The sequence below is a fragment of the Bipolaris oryzae genome (genome assembly GCF_000523455.1).
Source record: "Bipolaris oryzae ATCC 44560 unplaced genomic scaffold scaffold_53, whole genome shotgun sequence".
NCBI lineage: Eukaryota > Fungi > Ascomycota > Dothideomycetes > Pleosporales > Pleosporaceae > Bipolaris > Bipolaris oryzae.
In genome coordinates, this window is record NW_006911329.1 from 12,568 (window position 1) to 26,489 (window position 13,922).

At 52.1% G+C, this 13,922-nt stretch overlaps 5 protein-coding genes across 5 annotated transcripts; 3 read left to right on the plus strand and 2 right to left on the minus strand.

Moving 5' to 3' along the window:
- Positions 1-3,683: 3,683 nt before the first annotated feature.
- Positions 3,684-4,736, plus strand: COCMIDRAFT_36191 (uncharacterized protein; the record flags this gene model as incomplete). Its single annotated transcript, XM_007689152.1, has 1 exon — positions 3,684-4,736. The coding sequence occupies one exon, from the start codon at positions 3,684-3,686 to the stop codon at positions 4,734-4,736; it is 1,053 nt and encodes a 350-aa protein (XP_007687342.1).
- A 659-nt stretch (positions 4,737-5,395) lies between these two features.
- COCMIDRAFT_55928 (uncharacterized protein) lies at positions 5,396-5,728 on the plus strand (the record flags this gene model as incomplete). Its single annotated transcript, XM_007689163.2, has 1 exon — positions 5,396-5,728. A coding segment is annotated over one exon (333 nt), but the record flags the coding sequence as incomplete, so codon positions are not given.
- Positions 5,729-6,069: 341 nt separating this feature from the next.
- Positions 6,070-7,978, minus strand: COCMIDRAFT_36193 (uncharacterized protein; the record flags this gene model as incomplete). The annotated part of the gene is made up of 2 exons (XM_007689153.1): positions 6,070-7,889; positions 7,936-7,978. The coding sequence occupies 2 exons, from the start codon at positions 7,976-7,978 to the stop codon at positions 6,070-6,072; spliced, it is 1,863 nt and encodes a 620-aa protein (XP_007687343.1).
- A 302-nt stretch (positions 7,979-8,280) lies between these two features.
- COCMIDRAFT_93704 (uncharacterized protein) lies at positions 8,281-8,793 on the minus strand (the record flags this gene model as incomplete). Its single annotated transcript, XM_007689164.1, has 1 exon — positions 8,281-8,793. One exon carries the CDS (start codon positions 8,791-8,793, stop codon positions 8,281-8,283), a length of 513 nt encoding a protein of 170 aa, XP_007687354.1.
- A 947-nt stretch (positions 8,794-9,740) lies between these two features.
- COCMIDRAFT_4736 (uncharacterized protein) lies at positions 9,741-12,645 on the plus strand (the record flags this gene model as incomplete). Its single annotated transcript, XM_007689131.1, has 3 exons — positions 9,741-10,261; positions 10,316-10,452; positions 10,502-12,645. The coding sequence occupies 3 exons, from the start codon at positions 9,741-9,743 to the stop codon at positions 12,643-12,645; spliced, it is 2,802 nt and encodes a 933-aa protein (XP_007687321.1).
- Positions 12,646-13,922: the final 1,277 nt, after the last annotated feature.

The following is a 13,922-nucleotide window of genomic DNA, read 5'->3' on the forward strand; positions in this document are numbered from 1 at the left end:
GTACTGACGCCTCGTTGCAGAGTGATGCAGAGGGTACGAAGCCTCGCAGCTTGCTTCCACAGCCAGGGCAGCACAGATACAACACTCGCTCAAGTATCCTTCCAGAGCCTTCTGAGCCTGAGGCCGAGGACACGAGCCCCAGCCCCAGCCCAAGTGATGCTCAGTCACCGCCAAAGTTTGCAACGTCAGCACAAGAGGACCAGGCTGCAGGTGCAGCGTCAGGACGACTTCGTCCACGAGCAGTGTATCAACATGGTACTCCTTCGTCTCAATCGGCTGGTCAGGGTGACAAGACAAGCTCCCGCTCTATACGTCCACCTACTTCAGTAAGCAAGCTTGCTGAGCCTCAAAAGGTCGGGCTAGGCCGGTCTCAATCATTACGGAAGCCAGTTGCTACGTCTCAGATAGGCCAGACCTCAGCACTGAGTGGCCACGCTCGTACACAGTCTACCAGTACTATATCGACCGGGAGACGGGATCTCGCCAAGGCAACTACCGGCACAGAGCGTCCCAAATCTATTTCCGCAGCACCAAGCCGTATTACAAGGGCCAGCAATACATCTGCAGATACAGTACCTAGCACTTCCAGAATATCGGCAAGAACCACAGGATTAGGACGCACGGCAAGTGTCAGGACTAAGTCCGATGCGCCAGCCGCTGTTGCCGGTAGTGGTGTGACATCCAAGTCTGAAGAACCTTCTACGATCCAGTCAAAGCGGAAAGAGGCCGCTGTAGAGGAGACTAAGAAAACCAGTCGGCCCGCTTTCAATACCCTTCAACAGCACTTTACACCCCGCAAGACCGGCAAAGCCCCGACTGCGTCATTCATCAACCCCGCTCCTCAGCCTGTATCCCATTCACTTCCTCTTGAGATATCCAGTCTGCAGTCCGACCTACTCCAACTTCATCTCTTACATCGGTCATCTGCGGACGTGAGTCAACGCTGGGAGCAGAGTGCAAGGCGCGTTTTGCACTCCAAGTTTGATGAGGTTGCTAGCTTGCATCAGGTCATGCTAGAAAGTGAACGGGCTTGTCAAGAGCAAAAGAACCTCCAGTCCTTACTTGAATGGAGTAATGACGGCTCGACGGCAGGTCTGGTCGAACATGTACAGATTCTCTCAGAACCTCTTCATGAACTTCCATCGCTGGTCGAGCCAGGCGGTCGTCTCCAGCGTCTTGTAGTAGATTTTGAGCAATGGATCTCGTGGGTGCAAGAGATACGATCTGCCCGGGGAGGTTATGCTGGTGGAAGCAATGCCTTTGGAACGATCGAAGGCCTCGGAGATTCATGGAAGGCAGAAACTGCAGCGCTGATCCGGAAGTTAACCGTATTCGCTAGTGATTTAGAGAGGCTGGCGTCACCGACATCCGGATCGAGCATTGCATCCATGGTCGACGCATGCACGACCATATTGCGCGGGATCTTAGATGAGCTGCAGATAATGCAGAAGATAGAGGCTGAAGTCGTTTCAAGGGAGAAGCTTTGGGTGGAAGACCGTCTTCGGACCATTGCACGGGACGTCGGCATGCATGCATCGGATAACGGAGGGGAGATGGCGGCTTGGAGAGATTGAGACTATGGACCGCCAAGGCCAGACGAAAAGCATCCATAGAGCTCTTCTTCACGTATATCCGAATATGCACAAATGTACCCTCTGCCCATCAAGCGGCTCCCGCGGCATGTTTGCTCAAGGAAGCTTAGTCATTGCTGCTGCGCTGTACTACCATGGCCAGACATGGTTATCCGTGGCACAGTCCAACATGCCTGTGGTACGCATCAAGCAGCAAGGATTTGGGCATAGCTAGCTGGACATTGCCAGTGTATTACCTCTGTCTCTGAGGTTGGAAAATTACCGACACGGTTATCTTTTGAGGAATGCGCAGGTGCAGCAAAGACCAGACGGCAACAACTTTCGGTTAGCTTCCGTAAATGGCATGACAAGACTTCGGGAGGCCTTGTTTGTTTAAGACTGACTAAGTAGCGCTAACCTCGTACAAGGTGGCACTCATCATTACCAACAATTATCCATCCATCTTACTCAGCACTCATCCCCACGCAACATCATCTCGTTGTTTGCTGTCATTGCCTTTGCTGGAATTTCACCACTTTCCGGACTCTGGTTGCGCCACTCGGCATGTTTTTGCCAAGGCCAGCGGATTCAAAGTGTTGCAGCGACCCCCCTTCCTCGTGACCAGCTCGCCCACCCAAGCACTTTTGTTATTTTAGTGGCCTCTTTTGCGCAGATTTGGCTTCTCCTGCTCGCAAGTTCTATGAGTACAACAAGGGTATGATACAGCAGCGGCGTTGACTGCTTGCTTACCGTACTGGCGGTGCACTTTGGGTACACTGACAGTTCACGGTAGTGGCCTTCGCTCCAGTTAGTCCGCCACACTGAATGTACTACTGCGTTTCCAATGTGCGTTACGTTCGATTATCTACATGTGTTTCCATTGTAGTGTTGGCGTCGTTCCGGAGTAGGCCCCATACCCAGACGGCTGCTAAGTTCATGCACAGCGCTCGTCGCCTTTCTCCAGGCCTATACGCACGCGTTTCACTTGTTATTAATAATCTCTCAGCCCTTGCAGGGCCCCGAGGAGACTTGTTATGTTCTCCAGAATTGATCACTACTAATACCTAAAAAGTAATTCGCAAGTTCGAATGGCGCAAGGCGGCGTCAGCATCCGCTCATAGAAGGTGAATACAAGGCCAGGTATATCCATGGAGTCTCGTGCGGGCGATAAACGACCATGGGAGAACGAAGAAAGCATTGGCATGCAACCAAAGCGTCGCAGCTCGATCCTAACTGCCTCCCTTGCCCAGCAGGTTTCCCCGCTCCCGCCACAAGCCGGCTTCTTTGCTCGCGACAGCCCTGCTCTAGACCGTCGGGTACTGCCACCGCTTCTGGCCTCTTCATACAATATTTCAGCTAGCCCTGTTACTATCGCCTCACAGTACTCGCCTCCACCGCCGCCACTCGAGTTGAGTAGATCTGAACGTGGATCTCATTTTCTCTTCGATGTTTTCGAACATCATCCAAGACAGAGTGCACACAAAAACCATACAGGTAACATTGTCTTTCTTTAATGGATGTAAATCGTGCCAGCACAGCTGGGGCACAGGTCATGATTACTATTGGTGTGGTACTCTTCATCCATCCGAAGAACGGAATTGCGACTCGCTCGTTCGTACTCGTAGCTAAAACGATTACAGAGCTCTCAACAATCCCTTCGCTGATTCCTGAACCGCGCGCCAAGCGGGTCGTAGATCCTGATCCTATTCCTCAGCAGGTGTCTGCACCAAAACCAGTAACTTGTTGTCCACCTGATTGTAGGGGCCAGGTATGCTCAAATTCACGCTCTTTGATGCACAAACTTGCTACAGACCTGGGCGAGTTAGTCCACAAACTCAATGATCTGACGCGTACAGAGCCACAAGTCTCGTCCCAGGTAAGCGGTCCAATACGCATTCACACTCGCTGATAAGTAACGTCAGCTTCTGTTGAAGACATGGCAATGCTGATGCGCTCTAATAGCCACCCACCTCCAGTCACACCAAGACCGAAGAGTTACTGCAATGGGCTCTCGATCGCGTGCATGAGGGTAGTGTTCGACTGCAGGAGCGCTTAGAGCAGGAACCGATACACAGCACTAGATCACAATCTCCACCCGAAGACTCACCAAATATGCGGAGAGCTCAGCATCATCTGGAGGAACGTGAGGAACAGTCTCCGCCGAGAAGACCGTACCCAGTCCACCATGATTATGGATATTTTACGCGTTCTAATGCCTCTCCAGAGGACTCCAGACGGAATCCTTATGGCATAGCGTCAACAGCTGTCGGAGGCTCGCCACAGCAAACAGCAGCATCCTCTGGAGCAATGTACATGCTTCCACAATCACCAACACAGGCTACACAGCCCATATATCCAACCATATTGCCTTCTCCATCGTCGCTGAACTTCTCAAGCTCTCAAAGTCTGTCGTCAATGACTCCGCCCATCACATCCACCCACGCTTCAGCACAAAATACTCTCTTGCAGGACTTGCAACATCAGGTTACTGTTAAAACGCTAGAATTCCGAACTCTCCAGCGCGAATACGACAGCCTTCTCCAGAAGCTCGAACGCCAGAAAACAAAATGCGTCACTTTTGAAAAGAAGTTTGAAGTCAGTGACTGCGAGATTAACAGTTTGACCGATGAAAAGGAAAAGCTACAAAGTCAAGTTGTAGCCATGGAAGGACAAGTCGAGGAGTTGCAGCAGAGCCGGGATGAAGCTCGACGCCAGTTGATTGCGAACGGAGCACAATACATGCGCATTATGGAAATGGCAAACCGCCTGCAGTCTCAGGGAGCGGATGACAAGAAAAAATGGGATGTAGAGAGGACGGAGTTGGAGCAGCGGATTCGCGTACTGGAAGAAGCCATGGTGACTGGTGAACAGCATCACATCACGCCCACACCCGGCTCGGAACACCATACGACCCCGAATTACTCCCCAGTGCCTGGTGAATCGACGCCCCAGAATAATGCCCCTTTGTCTTCGTCGCAAACCGAGACAATTAACGTTCTCCGAGCGGAAATCAATCGGCTTCGCTCGCGCACGCAGACGCTCGAAAGTACAGTCAGGACTATGCAGAGGGAAAGCATATCGATTCAGATGGCGGCACGGCAGCTTGTGGACTCGAGCGAGAGGGTGAAGGATGCAGCACGGGATATACTAGGTGATGGCGAGTGAGATTTGTCCAACAGCAGTTGATACCCAGGAAATCGAATTGCGGCGAGGGACTTTATTGGTACTTGGGTGATGTATATCTTCATGGAATATGGAATGGAAATTTTGGGCGTCTCATCTATCACGCACTTGACAAGTTGGTTTGTTGTGATGGAGTAGGAGTCTTGTCACAGGTTTCTACGTTGGAATACTCTGTAAATAAGTTGTCCGAAATAATTCACAGCAACATGAGTATTCTCATATATAATGAATCTTTGTCTAGATATGAACAGCACTGTTCACTCGAATCAATGCTCGTACATGAGCCATCAATGGTTCAGGTACCGGAAGAAGTATGTACCTCATCAAATCCGCTCATCAATATTACCAGTTATCTCCAAAGGAAAAACAAAAGCCCCAATCCAAAGAGCAAGAAGAAAGAAAATCTCCTTCAAATCCCAAACCCACCAAACCCCATCCAAACTACCCTTCATCCCTCAGTTCCCCCCACCCCCCCAATAATCACCCACTAGCGCCTTGGCACATATTTTCCGCAAAGAACCTCCACCACCACTCCACCCTACAACCCTACACCCTCCCCCGCCGCGCCACCCACTCGCATCTCTCTCCATCCTGTCGCCAAAATGCTCTCACGAGCCCTGACGCTCCCCCTCCGCCGCGCGCTCCCGATCCGCGCCCCGCTCCCAACCCGCCTCACCCAACGCACGCACATGCACACCCCAAGCTGCAACTGCCTGCGCCCAAGCCTCCTCGCACGCTCTTCGCGCCCCACAGCCAGCACCGGCAGCAGCAGTAGTAGCATTGGGTCTCTAGTTTCGCGATTCAACGGGTTGGGCATCAGCCCCAGTAATATGCTAGCGCAGGGCCAGACCCGCGGCATGAAGGTCCGGAGCTCGGTCAAGAAACTGTGCGAAGGGTGTAAGAGCGTGAGGCGCAAGAAGGGAAGATATGTGTATATTATTTGTTCCAAGAATCCGAAGCATAAGCAGAGGTGAGTTTTTTTGGGGGGGCTTGACGGGAAGAGAGAGGAAGAAGGCTAATGGTGGAGTAGGCAGGGATGAATGGGTGGATGATTGAGGATGCGGGAAGGGAAATGTGTACGATATACATGTGCTAGAAGCATTATGGGCGTTTTATTTTGGAAAATCTTTGAAAGAAGAAGGGGGGGGGGGTATTCGACAGAATATATGGAATATATGGAATTACTCGACTATTGCATGAGAAGAAGGGGGGAAGGGGGATTTGTGAGAAACGAAATAAAGGTTTTAAAATCTATCCCTTCTTGACAGAAAAAAAAACAAAGGTCCAACCTGTATCATTACTCCATACCACCCCCTCACCCCATACTCCCCCCACTCCTCTCCCCTCCAATAATTCCCGCCATCCTCAACAGCTCCCTATCCATTTCCACATCCCCCGTCCCCAAATTGATCCTCCTCCTTGCCTCAGCCTCCCGTTCCTGCCACGCCCACTCCTTCCTCTGCTGCTCCGCCACTTCATCCCCGCCACAGCCCCAAACCTCCAAGCATTCAATTTCAAATCGATCCTGCCAATCCTTCCCTCTCCTAGCCGGGAGTTTCGACGGAAGAAACGAGCCCCCGCCCTCAGCCAAATGTGTGAAAACTGCGAATTCGAGCGCGTCGTCGAGATGCAAGGATACGGGACCGGGGCGGAAGACGGAATGCGAAGAGTAAGATGATGAGGAGGCTGATTGAGCGGGGACGGGGGTCCCGAGGCCGATGCCTGCAGGTTGAGTTGGGGATTTGTTAAAATAGGTGTAATCTGTACTATACGACGACGCGGTAAAGACGTCGTGGGTAGGTGAGAGTTGGAAGAGTTGGGTGGTCGAGTCGCCGAAGCAAGACTTGCCGGTGTGCTTCCACTGCGAAGGAATGTATGCGCCGTAGATGAGGGTTTGGTTTGGTGAGCTGGGTGTAATGCTATCTGCGTGGCGCTTGGGTGGCAGCATATCTTGGAGTGCGCGTTCGCGGGTGCTGGAGGGGGTGGCGGGGAGGAGACGGCCTTTTACGAGGAGGATGGTGGGAGCGCGCCAGTTGAAGACTTGTTTTTCGAAGGAGCCCATGCTGAAGCCGTGGGTGTTGCCGCTGTAAAGGGGGCGGAGGCGTCGGAAGAGGTTGCTGCCCTTGATAAAGAAGGACAGTTGGCTTAAGGTGGTTAGATTCAGGATCTCACCTGGTTCACGAAGGACTGGTTCCAGTTCTGCTTTGGGCGGTGGGATAACGGGGTGTTTCTCTTGAGTTGGCGATGTGGAGCCTGGCTTGCGCTTGGAAAGGTCAAAGTCTTTTGCGAAAAGGAAGTGCTCGAATAGCGGATTGAGACCGTTGAAGAGGTAGGGCAGCGTTGTTGAGACGACAGCGTTGAAGACGCGATATGTGACTCCTGGATGGTCTTCAACACCAAAAGACGATAGTATAACATGTGCAGCGCGCCGAAGCTCTTCGACTTTGTCGTCTGATAGATTCGGTGCCAAGCTTGAGAGACTCTGCTGTGCATCTATCGGCGCAATGAGCAGCAATAGCTCCACTAGCTTCAAGAAGTTATCTGTCGGTATAATGGAGTGGTGGACGTTGGCGTGATCTCCTTGCTTGAATGCATCAATCGCGTCCATGGACTCGAGCGCAGCTAATACCAGCTCATCGTCCTCATCGTCCTCTCCCTCGTCCCCATCCTCGGGCGCATCGACCGCAAAGCCCATATTACTGCCACCCCGATTCCCTGTATCCTTTGCCATCTCTTTCTCTTTCTCTTCCACGCTCGACCGTATCCCTTTGTCATATATTGCTAAACTGCGATAAATCTCCCTCAACCAAATCTCTCTCCCTCGCTTCTTGACCACTGCCCCATATCGCTCTGTCAATATTGTGACAACCTTGAGCAGCGCCTCATGTGTCAGAATGGCGGGGGCCTGGCTCGGCAGCGGAAAGGCTCCAAGGTAACTCGCCATCTGAAAGACGACCGAGCCCACGCCCAGCGCGTCGGGAAGCTCCAAGAATCGGCATAGTGTGGTCTCGCTCCAGTAGTGCACCCCAGACTGCGTGTCAGCTAGCGAGCGGAATACAGAGTTGAAGCAGTAGAGCTCGAGGGGCGTGAAGCTTTTCTGTGCGAACCGCTCAGCAATGGCTTGGGAGAGCTGCTCTGGCTGGTGTTAGATTGGGGAGCGGAGAGTTTGGTGGATACATACCTAGCGTTAGCCGAGGCGCTTCGTGCGACTCTCCTTGACCCATGATAGCGCAGGTAAGGCGGTATTCAGCTGCAGTGTGTCTTGCATGATTCGTGAAGCTGCTGCCTCAACGTGGGTGTCTGACAAGCAATGACGGCATGTGGGTTATCTCCGGTAACGCCGAGGAAGAGGATTATTCCTTCCAAGCCTGTACGAGGCATTGGACAGTATGCAAGGGATATCTTCACTTGATCCAAGCATTACGTGCAATTTTGTGAAATATGAACATTTTATGTACATATCATTCAAGCTTGCGCTATGAGTTTAGAGGCGTGCTCCTACGTATACAAAGCCCAGAACACCACTCTATCCTACTTTGATTCCTTTCTGGCCATCTCGGTTTGCTCTCCAAACACCTTCGCCGCCCTCGAATCTTTCTAGTTTCCATATTTCTGCTCTATCCTTTGTCTCTTCGAGCGCCTCTTCGCCTGCTCTCCACGCCGCTTGTCGATGTGGCGCGGAGACAGCGATGATGATACTCTCCTCACCAATTGGGCATTCGCCTAGTTTGTGGATGATGGCGATCTTGGTACACGAGTGCTTGGCAAGTATAGATGTACCAATCCTGAACAAGGTCGAGATGGCGAGGGGCGCGTACGATGTATAGGACAATGACGAGACAGGCTGATCATTGAAGGAGTCGCGCGTTGTGCCTATGAAGAGCACAGTTGCACCTGCAGATGGAGAGCGGACAAAGCGCGTGGCGGAGAGAGAGTCGAGGTCGTGGGGAGTAAGCTCTACATGGATGTTGTCGGTAGTTTTGGTGACAGGCTCCGAGGGTATGTCAGGGGTGTAGGACTGGGATTCAGTGGTTGACATGTCGGCTCCTGCTAGTCTTGGCTATTGCTTGTATTTCTTTAAATAAAAACTCCGGGGGCTGCTCTGTGGGTGGAGGTGCGGCTGGCTAGCGTAGAGGTGTGATTTTCTGGTCAGATCATGTTAGTGCACCAGACCCACCTTGAAGATATGGGTATATCTCAACTGAACAGCTGAAGCGATAAAGTACCTGAATGTCTTGGAGACGCAGTCGAGAGCCAAAAGAAATAACTTTGCATGTGCTCTTCCAAGATAAGGATGCTATCAGCTGGACCCCGCCATAGCTGACCAACCGTGACGCCACATGGGATGCTTGGCCACTTACCGCTCCAGGACGTGTTGCGCGCGTGAATTCTCCGGATTACCGCAAGTCTGGGTGTGTGTGTATGCATGCATATACATGTAGCATGTACGTATGTATATGTATACACTACTACACCTGTGCCTGAGGCGCGTGTTCGCAGGAGATGGGACGGAAGCAATGTCGGAGATGCCGTCATAGCTCAGCGGGAGGGCTCGCTTAGTGCCGATCGGCGACCTGCATCGTCACATGTGGAGCACTAAGTCTCCGGCGTGGCCCCGTGGATAGCATGCTATGGGCCATGGCATAGCTTATTAGCTCCAACGGTCAGCCTCGCGTCAGATGACTACCGTGGCTAGTGCTTCACTTCGAGACTCTTGTTTGTCCAAAGGGGCTCGCTGCTTGATTCTGTCTCGACTTGATCGCCCCAGCCAGCCCTTGAACATTGGCGCCCGCTATATTGCTTTCCCCAACGCCACTCGCTACCACCCTGCCTCGACGCGCCGATTTACCCGGGTCCGTACTCGAGGCTACACTTCCGGTCGATGCTTCAGAACACGTTGCCCTCCTATACCACACGCTGACCTTCGCGCCGCACACGTTACATGGCGAGGGATGGTCTGGATTATAGCATAACACGTCACGCAACATGGGCGGGGATTGGGGGTATGGCACCGTATTCAACATCTTCATATGGGGCTATCTTGTAGGAGGACTGACCCTCTTGCCTGCTGTCCTTACAATTGCATGGTTCTGGTGTACTACGCCCGTTGATCACGACAGCCTCGATTCAGCCTCCACCCAGCATGGACAAACTTCACAACCCCGCACGACATCGAATGGGTCCGTGAGGAGCAAGAGAGGGGACGACAGAGACCCAGGGGCAGCGATAGACGATGAGATACTAGAGAAGCTAAAAGGAAGGACACATGAGCCGGATGTCTGCGCTGGCTACTTTGCTGTGTGTCGGGAGTATGTGCCGGGCGGCGTTAACGGCAAGCCTCCGGATCGAACCACTCCTGCAGGTACCGTCGTGGCGGTAGAGAGTCCCAGCGTCTACCAGTCCATGTACAGGAGCATCTTCGATCGCAATAAGACTACAAGCCCGACAATAGATGCGGCAAACAACAAGAACAAGAAGGCGCGGAATGTCTTCTATGTCGTCTTGCGGTATGTTGGCTGCACAAAACCGCACCTCCGAATTAAGGGCTGACTGAATACCAGCCTTGGGCACCTCATGCTCTACGACAATGAAGATCAAATCGAAGTCCGTCATGTCATTTCGCTAGCTCACTACCAGGTGGACATATACGGAGGTGGAGAGCACATACCTGAGGGCGAGCTTTGGATCAAGAGAAATTGTACGTTTTTGCACTCTCTTGTTGATCCTCACAGTACTTACGAAGCTAGGCATTCGACTGGTCCAACAACTGCACGATGACAGCACTGCAACTCCAAAGCAATTCTTTCTCTTCTCTGATAATTGCTCTGAGAAGGAAGACTTCTATCACGCGATGCTCCATGCTCAGGAAAACCAGAAAGACCCTTCTGACACGGATTGGCCGTCCGTTCCGCTAAAATTTGAAACGCCTGATCTTGTAAAGCTGGTACAACAACTGCACGCTTCGGAGGAGAACCTTCACACCCGCTGGATCAATGCCCTCATTGGCAGAGTGTTCTTAGCAATGTACAAGACCGCACAGATCAAAGAGTTCATCGCAGCGAAAATCAACAAGAAGATATCGCGCGTTCCCAAACCTGCTATCATCAGCAGTGTACAGTTGCGTAAAGTCGACATGGGCACCCTACCGCCTTTCATCACTAACCCAAAGCTCAAAGAGCTGACTGTTGATGGCGATCTCGTTGTAGAAGCTGATGTTAGTTACAAGGGCAACTTTTCTATCGAGGTATCAGCGACTGTGCGTATAGACCTGGGCACGCGCTTCAAGGCCCGCGAGGTGACACTCATCTTGGCTACGGTATTGAAGAGGCTTGATGGCCATATTCTCATCAGGATCAAGCCACCACCAAGCAACCGACTTTGGATGACCTTTGAGACTCCGCCCAAGATGGAGTTTTCTCTTGAGCCAATCGTCAGTTCACGCCAGATTACTTATGGTGTTGTCTTGAGGGCAATTGAAAGCCGGATACGGGAAGTTGTCAATGAAACTTTGGTACTTCCAAACTGGGACGATATGCCCTTCACAGACACGATAGCGCAAGTCATCAGAGGAGGCATCTGGGAAGATACTTGTAAAACTAAGGGTGAAGACGCGGATAAGGCCAGCCAAAAAGACGCCACGCTTGACGCTGCCATCTCTGATATGCAAAAACTTGACGAGAAGGGCGACTCTGCCAGCGCAAACTTCTCCATTTCATCCACTGCCGAATCAGAAGAAGTTGCGACTGGTATCTCTACCTCTGCAGATCATACGTCTTCTTCCTCATCGATAAGACCACGTACAATGCGGTCGACTTCTTCGATGGCGCAGGTGAAGGTCGATTCAGCGAATGCTTCCGCAGAGATAGCGCACGAACACGGGTCCACGCCAACCAGTGCTCGGTCCCTTCCTGTCACAACCCCTTTGCGTTCACCCATGCGACCTAGCAACTCGCGTCGAGCAACCCAATCTTCCGTCAGCTCCTCGGAAGATGCGTCAGCACCGTCAATATATGCAGAGAGTATAGCGTCTGCGCCAGTCTCAAATGCTGATTACGCTCACACCAGAGCCAAGTCCAGAGACCTGTCTGAGCAAGAAATTGCAGCTGCCGCAGCTGCTGCCGCAGGAGCAAGTAGTATGCAGACTAGGAAACAGACTCTTAATCAGTCTCTCAACTCAGCTACTGCAGCAGCAAGAAGTTGGCTGGCGGCGAAACAGAACAACAAAGCCGCGGCTAACAACAGACCGCCAACATCCGAAGGCCCAGCTCTGTCTGCAGAGGTACTACAAGAACCCAGGTTACAGGTTCCAACTTCGCCCTCGATTTCCAAATCACATACTGAACCTATGGGCAGAGGTCAGCCGCTTCCGCCGCCCGGAACCCCACTACCTCTACCCAAGAACGAGAAGAGACAAACTTGGGCCATTCCAGCAGCAGCAACCTCTACATTTGCAAACCTCACCAAACGGAAACCTGTCGCGGCCTCTCCCCCGCTCTCAAGCAAGAAATCAGTAGAGGATCTAGACAGCCCTCGGGGTTCCTTTACACCGACAACACTGCTACCTGCAGCACACTTTCCTGGTCAAGACGCGCGTCCCGCCGCAGAAGATGGCGAGGAAATGTTTCGTGAGATGAGACGTCGGACGAGTTCTGCAGCCAGTGAGCTAGCCACCGTGCCACCGCCTTTGCCAAAGAGAAGAGGGAGACAGCCTAGTGTGAACCAGAATGGACATAATTGGCGGTTAAGCCCGAAGGATGATGTACAGGGTGAGCCACTGTTTGTTGTCGAAGCTCCGGTCGCGGAGGGAAGTGCAGAGCCTAGTCCTGTGAGGGGGGGTATGGAAGGCGAGAAGATGTTTGGGGGCGTGGCTCACAAGGCTGAGAAGGTGTAATGTAGTGGTAACAACAACAGCGATAGCGGTTGTGTTAATGATATATCAAAACGACGGCGCTATTGGATAACTGGAATTGTCTTGTTTTTTGTCTTTGTCTGGGTGGGTTCTATGCTGTTTATATGTTACCACCAGCGTATCGCTGGCCATAGCAATCCAAATATCCTAGTACCGCTGGTACATTCTTCATCTTCACACCGTGTAACCATCAACACCAACAACCACTGACTCGCTCCTCCATGCCATTCCTCTCTTCACCCATTCTAATGGAAACCAAAGTACCCACATCCCATCCCCATCACCGATTTAAAGAAAAAGCCCCCTCACCCCACCGTATGTACCACTGACTTACGCACGCCGCCCCCCCATTCCACCGCATAACCACCCGCACGCCCCTAACATCCAAAACGGACAATGCAACTCCCCTACAATCAACACCTTTTCCCACAACCTACCCTTCTCGGCAATTCTCCTCCCCTACCTCAGCGGTAAAAGAAAAAAAGGCGAAAAAAAGGTCCATGCGGTGATTCGCGATTGCCGTTACGAGCCGCCGTATCGATGCAAGTGGGGAGAGGGGGGGGGATGGATGTCACAAAGCCATGCATAGTGTAATGTACGTATGTACCTATGCGGTGGAAAATGTGGGGCTAGCTGGGAGAAGGTTACGCCCTGGACTGGGGATTTGTACCGGTATGGGTCAAGTGTACGGCATGCATGGCGCGGGTCTTCTTTTTTTCTCTCTTTGCCCTTGGAGAAGATGGGAATGAGGATGGTAGTCCGTTTGGAGGTGTGGGGTTGGGAGACTACCGTACCATTGTCTGTTTTGGGACTAGTGTGGGTACGCGAGTTTTTGTGGCGTGGCTGGGCGTGGCTTGAGGCCCGGTGGAGCGGCCGTGGGTACGGGGGTTGTGGGTTTTGTTTGTCTTTTTTGGGGTGTCACGAAGGGCTGTATGTAATGTGCGTATAGGACGGAGATGGGGTCATGGGGAGGGTTGGATGTTTGCTATACTTGTGTATAAGTGTGATTTGGGTGTGTGGTTCAATGGTGGATGGGTTGCGCCAATGTTGTGGCTTGTACGACATGTGCTTGTTGCGTGTAAGTACATGACATTGCCTTGTTTAGGCTATAGACTCTGCATTGTTAGCAAGATGCATAATAGTTCCGGCACTAGCGCCAATGCAAACGGTGCGGCTGAATGTACATATCGTATGTACTTGGGTCTTGTGATGAGCGCATTTCCTTGGTATGGGTTCGGGTGCAAGAATGCTGTCAGAGC